The 7,667-nt window shown below is 47.0% G+C and overlaps 1 protein-coding gene across 1 annotated transcript; it reads right to left on the reverse strand.

Annotated features, from left to right (window-relative positions):
• Positions 1 to 2,593: 2,593 nt before the first annotated feature.
• Positions 2,594 to 7,225, reverse strand: LOC123442787 (triacylglycerol lipase OBL1-like). The gene is made up of 4 exons (XM_045118920.1): positions 6,731 to 7,225; positions 4,714 to 5,021; positions 4,264 to 4,297; positions 2,594 to 3,719 (listed from the first exon to the last, which is right to left on the reverse strand). The coding sequence occupies exons 1-4, from the start codon at positions 7,089 to 7,091 to the stop codon at positions 2,848 to 2,850; spliced, it is 1,575 nt and encodes a 524-aa protein (XP_044974855.1). The 5' UTR covers positions 7,092 to 7,225; the 3' UTR covers positions 2,594 to 2,847.
• Positions 7,226 to 7,667: the final 442 nt, after the last annotated feature.

Here is a 7,667-nt window from a genome sequence, read left to right on the forward strand (position 1 = left end):
AATTCTGTTGCTGCGCCGTGTGCAACAGAGCACGGATCTGCTCGATTCCCCTTCCTGCCTCTGAATCAGTCGGTTGGAGGGAATCGGCGATCTTGGCAGCTGCAGCCAAGTTGAGGAGAGGTGTGCGGAACAACTCCACGTTGCTCCGCCGGGTGTGCCGACTGGCGGAACGACGAGGCGGACGGCGTGCATCGGATGCTTCACCGACTTCGCGCTCGCTCCGGCCGGCCTGATGGGGATCTTCATGGGTGTTGGCCATGTGTACTTCTGCTGCAGGCCCGCGGCCCGTGTACTCGGAGGAGAGCTCAGTCGAAACCGAGCCCGAGCACTGGGAACGCGGGGCAACCACAACAGACTCCAGAACTGCCACTTGAGAGGACGCGATCTGACGCGCTCGGGCATGCTGCACCCAACGTTGGAGACGCAGACTGCGGGAACGCTTGTTGCGGCGCATGAAGGAGGTGCAAGCCGACAATGGAGCCGATTGTTGGAGAAGAAGAACGCCGCGAGCGCCAGCACGGACGTGCGTGGCCCCGCGACGGGGAAGCGCCTCGACGTTGAGAGGCGCCTCCCGAAGCCATGCCGAATCGTCAACGGTGAAGGAGAGAGCGCCGAAGAGGATCTGGTGACCCATGCTCGAATCTCCACCATACGACATGATGAAAGGAAGTAGTCGCAAACTCGCCGGAAGTCGCTTAGACGCCTGCCCCAAGGTGGGCGCCAACTGTCGTGGGTATAAGCCTGACAGTAGATGTGTGGGGTACGAATGAGATGGGCAGAGTCCTAGCTACGGCGAGGTTGTATGAGTTCAGGCCCCTCTGCGGTGGAGGTAACAGCCCTACGTCTCAGTGCTCTCGGAGCTTGTTACCGAGTGTAATATGGGGTACAGTGATTCGCTAACCCTTTTACCAGTGGGGGAGGGCGGCTTATATAGAGTGCGCTGCCCTCCACAACGGTTCTGATTCAGGGGTGGAGTAGTGGCGATTGAATGCGTACGTTCCAGGTAACGTATGCTCTAAATGCTAATAAATGCACCCGGAAACGTATGGCAGTTTCCCTCCGGAGAGGTTACGATGTACCGAGTGTATCCAGTCGGTTAGCCTGGTGTCCTCCGAATGCTAGTCTCCGACTGGATGATTCAGGGCCTGTTACCGACTGGATGATGGGGATTCCTTAATTCAGTCGGGGCAGACTTAGCGTCCTGTTCTTTGTGTGGGGTAGTCCTTGGGTAGGACACGTACGGCAGGCCTATGACCCTACCCTAGGACTATGACCCCATCACTTACGAAATCCGTACAAACTTGGTCACCCGTCAATCCACGATGACTCTTGGATTGATCTAGATCATGGTCTCCCGGCAATCCACATTGACTCTTGGATGCACTAGACCACGACGCCTAACCCTATGGAATATCACACTCTTCAAGTGTAATAAGTCTTCAGTTCTCTCAGAACAGAATGACTTCGGTAATGCTCAAACACTCTGGCTCTAGGTGTTTGGATTTATCCTTGTAGGATAGTTCTACCGCTCAATGCCTTCGATGTGGGTTGCTCAAAAACGACAACAGTCGTATCAACTCTGAGAAGCCACCAACTTATGGTGGTGGGGTGGGCTATTTATAGCCAACAAGCAACCCTACTTGATATGACCAAAATGACCTTGGGTCAATGGCCAACCGACACGTGTTCCAACGATTGGATTTCAAAGACACACACATCAACATTACTTGGGCTGCAAGTAATTCTCACTCAACCAACTCTGAAAGAGATTTCCTCTCATTGTCTTCGCTCAAAGACATAAGTAAATGTGGGTTGAGCATTACGTCAGCATCTCACTTCGATCACATTAACCCCACTTAACAGTACGGTGGTTCCTATGACTCGGGAAAGAGGAAAGAAAACAACAAAAGACTCCGTCTTTGCATTTTATTATCTTCAAGCGATTATCTTCGCGCACTACCAATGACTTCGGCCATCATTAATGTCTTCAGAAATTTTTGGGGGTCGTCTTCGACGGTTAAACTGAATCTCTAAGGAGTTATGTCTGTGTTATCATGTGAACTCTCACAAAGGCAGTAGTCCCTCAATCACGTTTGGTTTCAATACTCCAAAACGAACAAATGGTGGCACTAGATGCACTTACAATCTCTCCGTTTTTGGTGATTGATAACAAACTGGTTGAAGTTTTCAACGGTGATAAAAATAGGTGAAGATAAATACTTGAAGATTATGATTGCAAGATATAGAGAGCTCCCCCTAAAGATGTGCTTATGAAGATTTTGCTTTGAATGCAAAGGCACATGGCAGGTTGTAGTTAGTGAAGATGTCCCCTATATCTTGAAATTCAATCACTATGCATTTGAACTTAATCATGAAGGCAATGAAATGCATAATGAAAAATGGACGTCTGTCGAATGACTTCGAGCGCATATGATACGAAGTGAAATGACACCAAATATACGATAAGTAAGGAATGTGCAGACGTCCATCACGACTTAAGTTTTACAACCCAAAAGTACAAATGTTTGAAACATGGGTTGTAAACTTAACAAAAAAAAATAGCAACACCCAGTCCATACAGACCCGTTCCGAATACTTTCAACCAATACTTTTAAATTTATGATACATTCCAGACATATATTAGTAGTGGTCACACCGTGTTACACTCACCCATGGCTTTATTCACATACTACTAGTACTAGTACACACTTTGCACACACAAGAGGCTGGGAGAGTCTCAGCCTCCTTTTCAAAGAAAAACCCTTTCAAGTATAGCGACATATAAAGCGATTTATTCATCGACCGGACCGTCTGTCTTTCTAGCCGGCCGATCGTTGTGTCGTACTATTAAATTTGCTTGGGTGTGATGCGGCCGAGGCGGACGGCGTCGACGTAATCGCGTGGGCTGTGCGACGCGAAGCCGGGGAAGATGAGGCCGCCGCAGCGGTATGCAAGGGAGCATATGCCCTCGCGGTAGTCGCTGCCGGCGCTGGCCCAGAGGAACGCCGCCTTGAGCAGGTCGCCCACCGCGTTGCCATACTTGGACAGCACGTACCGCGGGTCGAAGTAGTTGGGGTCGGGCTCGTCGCCGGCGAGCTCCTTGCCGTCGTACCAGCCGTCGTAGTACACGCAGGTCCCGCCGTGGCTGTACCTGGCGACCGGCGCCGTGAACGGCACCCGGGGCACGAAGTCGTACCGGTAGACCACGCGGTCGTAGCGCGCCGCCTTGGTCGCGGCGGTTAGGAAGCCGACGAACGTGCCGTCGCCGACGCGCGGCTGCCCGTAGGTCAGCACGGCGCCGAGCCTGCCCAGGAGGCCCTTCTCCTCGTGCAGCGCCAGGAGAGCCGGGAAGATGGCGGCCAGCGCGCCGCCGAGGCTGTGGCCCGTGACGACGAGCCGCGCGGCGGGGTGCTTGTCGAGCTGCTGCCGGACCACCTCGCGGAGCTGGTAGTAGGCCAAGGACTTGTTGCCCTTGGGGGCCTTGCGGGGGAAGGCGCGCTCGGCGTTGTCCTCGGCCACCTCCTGCAAGCCCAGCGCCTTGAGGAAGCCGACATGGACGTGACCCATGGCGCCCAAGCCCAGCCACGACAGCTCCACGTCCGTCGACCAGTCCTTGGTGTTGAACGGCTCCGTGCCACGGAAAGCCAGCACCACCGCGCTCGCGTCCTTGGCTCTGTCGGTCATCACGAACGCCTGCGTCGTGTCCTGATTCAGGAAGCCTACATGCGAATACACAGAGATAGATTACCCATCAATTTTTGATACTTCGCCTGTCACGGTTTAGAAAAACATGCAAAAATTCTCTGTAACCTAAGTGATTGACCGTGACATGGGCTGAAAAATAACATTCATACTATGCATGCATATAGAAGTAGTATAAAGAAGTATTAAGTGTCTACTATGAGTAAATGCAATGCGCCTTAAACTTTATCTATTATGAAAATGCACGTAAACTTAACCATGTCTTTTAAACTGTGACGGAAGGAGTACCCCTCCGATCCAAATTAATTGTTGTTGTATTTATCACCGACTTAAACCCTATTCGGTAATCCTCCAGCTCCCGAAATCCACGGAGCTGAAAAACTGCAGCTTCATCTTTTTCAACAGCAGCTCCACCAGCTCCGGGAGCACAGTTGGGGAGGGGCGGGATATTGAACAAGGTCTTAGTACAACTTTACAATATAAAAATGTATTAAATCTGCATCGGTTAATATGGATCAAAAATAGTATTTAGTACTCAAGATTGTGGTTTTGGCTGCTTACTGTTCCAACCGTTGTAGAATCCCACGAAATTGAACTGCAAATCGTCACAACACGCACAAAGTTATGAATGTTCCATTTGCATTGCAATTTCAAAAGCGACTGGATATTGTTATGAGATATGAGGCACAAAGCAATAGGAGGAAGAGTACTCCGTCGATTTAGAAAACTGATGCTCCTTTAGATTTAGAAATGTTCTTGTATGTGTGAATTAATGTTGACTACGTGCATTTTAGTTATGCATAGATTGAATGTTTGTTATATTTTGTATCCTTTGATCCTACATTATATGGGTTAAAAAGGCATCTGTATCCAAAAAAAGGCCCCACGTAAAATCTCTAGGCTAGACAAATTTAACACAGTTCTCATCTTTTATCCCATTGCAAGCGTGTTACAACTGTGCATACAACTGTTTGTTCACTTTCCTGATTAATTTTCTACAGGATCACTTACCTTCCAGACGTTGTTGACAACGTTCTCAATATATGCAGGGTTCTCATACGCGATCTTAGCCGCCATGACGGTGACCTCGGGGATGGGGTCCCGTTGCTGGACGAGGAGTGCCGCTAGGGTGCATTCGCCGCTCTCTAGGTCTGCAGCTTCGCCAAAGACCACCGTGTCGTGCACATGCAGCTGTCGCATATCGCCGCCACCGCCAGCCACCTCCGGCGTGCCCAACTTGAGCTCCGTCCTCCCATCGATCATCCCGATTATCGTCCGGAAGTCGGGCGCCTGCCGGTTCAGCGGGATCACAAGCTTGCCTGCATCACCATTCCGTTCAGTACAATGTATATTATTCCGGTTCATATGATGTCATTCGTCATATGGAAGTTTAATAAACATTCTCAATTTGTTCGTTCAGTAGATTTTACTTGCCAATAACTTATATTCAAAACAGGTTTGCTAAGTCCTAGTCGATTGAGACTTTGTTAAGTCTCAATCGATGCTATATCCGTGAGATCTTACATTAAAATTCGTGCAAATTTATTTTTTCTCTTACATGTTATGTCACTTGACTGAGACTTGGATAAATCTGAATCGACTAAGACCTAGCTACATCCTATTCAAAAAAGACAAAAGACACCTGACATTCACATCTATTGATATCAATGGAAAAAATAGTATGGCCCTTAAAATACGCTATCAGCATGCTATATCATGATATAATATATTATTAACGAGGCATTATGCATCAATTTATTTAGGGAAACATTACTCAGAGAGCTATAGACAACGTGCTATTAGTGATGTTATAACACATTATCTTTTACTGATTAATATATGTAGTTATAATTCTATTGTGAAGCTCAGGTAGTACGACACAAACAGAGAAGGGCTATAAACATCAATTTGTTGTCCCATTAATTCATTTTACTAAGGAATAGCTGGGATCACAATCTCTCTAGCTAGTGTATGGTTTATATGACTCGAAATCATAATTGTGAATAGTCAATTTTAGTGATATGTCATTTAATCAAAAGGAAATAAAAGGAGGGAGAACCTATCTTGCACTTGGTAATGAAGAAAAAAGGTTGATGGTATGCATATGTGCCTTCTCCAGATCAAGTTAATGGGGTCACCTTGCCCCAATGACGGTGCCAGAAATTCAATCTTGTTAGTCAATTTGAAGTTCTACAGCCAAATATATGAATTTCAATTTTTTTCAAGATTTGTGCATGTATATGTTTATTTTACCAACAAAAAAAACTGGGTAGCCAACCTGACTAACCAGCTTATAGCTTCGACCCCCCCCCCCCCCCCCACCCCCGGGGCCCTCCCCTGCCAGTCGGTTATCGTTAAAGATCAATGAAAAAAATAAACATGGCGCCACTCAATTTTGGCTGGCTATATTTTCATTCAGTGGATCTTTTAATGATACAAAACATCCATTTTTTATTGATGTTGCACAAAATAAAATTGTGAGTGTTCACAAGATATGTATCTTCAAACTGTAAAAAATTCAAAGCACACAAGAAGAAATAAAAAAGACAAATTCAGCATAAATAGTGTCACAAAAAAAACCAAAATACCACTACTCACATGTGTTATTTTGTTTTAGATCCATGACTGAGATCACGCTGGAGCACCTGAGTTTAGGTGCTCCGGTATCATCTATTATTTTCCCGTACGCCCATTATTATTATTTTTTTAGAAAAAGAAAAAGATTAAACGCCGGCCTCTGCATCAATTGATCCATGCATCGTATGTTCATTAGTTGACTTATTATGTTACTTGTACATATGTTTGTGAGTCAAATTAAATTAAATTATTAAGATCAAATAAACATATATTTTGCATCTTCATCTGAGCGGTATGTGCATGTTATGCCCTCATTTTAAAGTTTAGCATGACTTAAAACTACTTAGCACGTACTTAATCAAATGATCAAGCTGTAGATTCTTATATGCACGTATGTATTTAGTGCAAATAATCAACACGTGTGTGTGCGCGCGCATTCGTGTGTACGTACATTTGAAGATGTTCCATATGATGCCAAGGCCAAGCATGCCGCCGTTGAGCGCCACGAAGTTGAGGAGGAACTCGAGGGCGATGCAGAACACCTTGGCCGGCCAGTATGCGGCGGCGAGGAACTTGATGATGATCTCGGTGAGCGGGACGATGATGCCGCAAGGCTCGTCGCCAACGTCGAGCGTGGTCTGCTCGCTGGCTTCCACGAAGGAGTAGCTGGTGATGGGCCGACGCAGGAGCAGCATCGACAGGATGTCAATGAGCCGGACCTTGTCGGACCGGATGATCAGCTTCTCCCCTCCGGCCATCTTGGCCTTAGGAGGACCACCACAGGTACCAGCAGCTTCGGCCACCGCCACCATGTTCACTTCAACGACCGGCGGGAGCTATGGCTATAGATATATAGCTTCCTCCCTATCTATCTAGCAAGCTACGTGGTCCGTGTGACACATGTGATAGTCTAGTGGCTCAGAGCTCAAGCCGTACGTACTGCGATATGTTGCACCACGGAGAAGAGTGCATTTTATAGGGCTCTCGAGGGAGACAAAGAGGACCGGGCCGGGCCGGGCCAGGCCGCCGGGCTAGGGGTCAGTGGATCCCGTTGCATGCGTTTAGGTCTGCTAGAAAAACCTGAGGCTTAAGAGCCGTTCAAGATTGACTCCTATTTTGGCTTAACGCGAGGCCGAATAAAAAATAAATGAGATGAGTATTAACACTTTATGCAGCTAGATTAAAAATCGTCTCGCTCGATTTTAGCTCGATGGCTCGATAGCATGTAACTATATTATGTAATTTTGATGTAATACGGGGTCGACCATGTGTTACTTACGTGATCAACCATATGTTAAATATCATATTATTCCTGGCCAAAGTATGAAAGCAGACACACCTTAATTTCCTTCTCTTTTAGTTAATTCATGATATCTTTCTATTAAGTA

Source organism: Hordeum vulgare, chromosome 3H (genome assembly GCF_904849725.1).
Source record: "Hordeum vulgare subsp. vulgare chromosome 3H, MorexV3_pseudomolecules_assembly, whole genome shotgun sequence".
Classification (NCBI taxonomy): domain Eukaryota; kingdom Viridiplantae; phylum Streptophyta; class Magnoliopsida; order Poales; family Poaceae; genus Hordeum; species Hordeum vulgare.

Coding starts and splice junctions, on each gene's coding strand:
- LOC123442787 (XM_045118920.1), bottom strand. CDS start 7,091: ATGGTGGCGGTGGCCGAAGCTGCTGGTACCTGTGGTGGTCCTCCTAAG. Junction 5,022..6,730: donor CATATGGAACATCTTCAAAT/GTACGTACACAC, acceptor ATGGTGATGCAG/GCAAGCTTGTGATCCCGCTG. Junction 4,298..4,713: donor TTGTCAACAACGTCTGGAAG/GTAAGTGATCCT, acceptor GACGATTTGCAG/TTCAATTTCGTGGGATTCTA.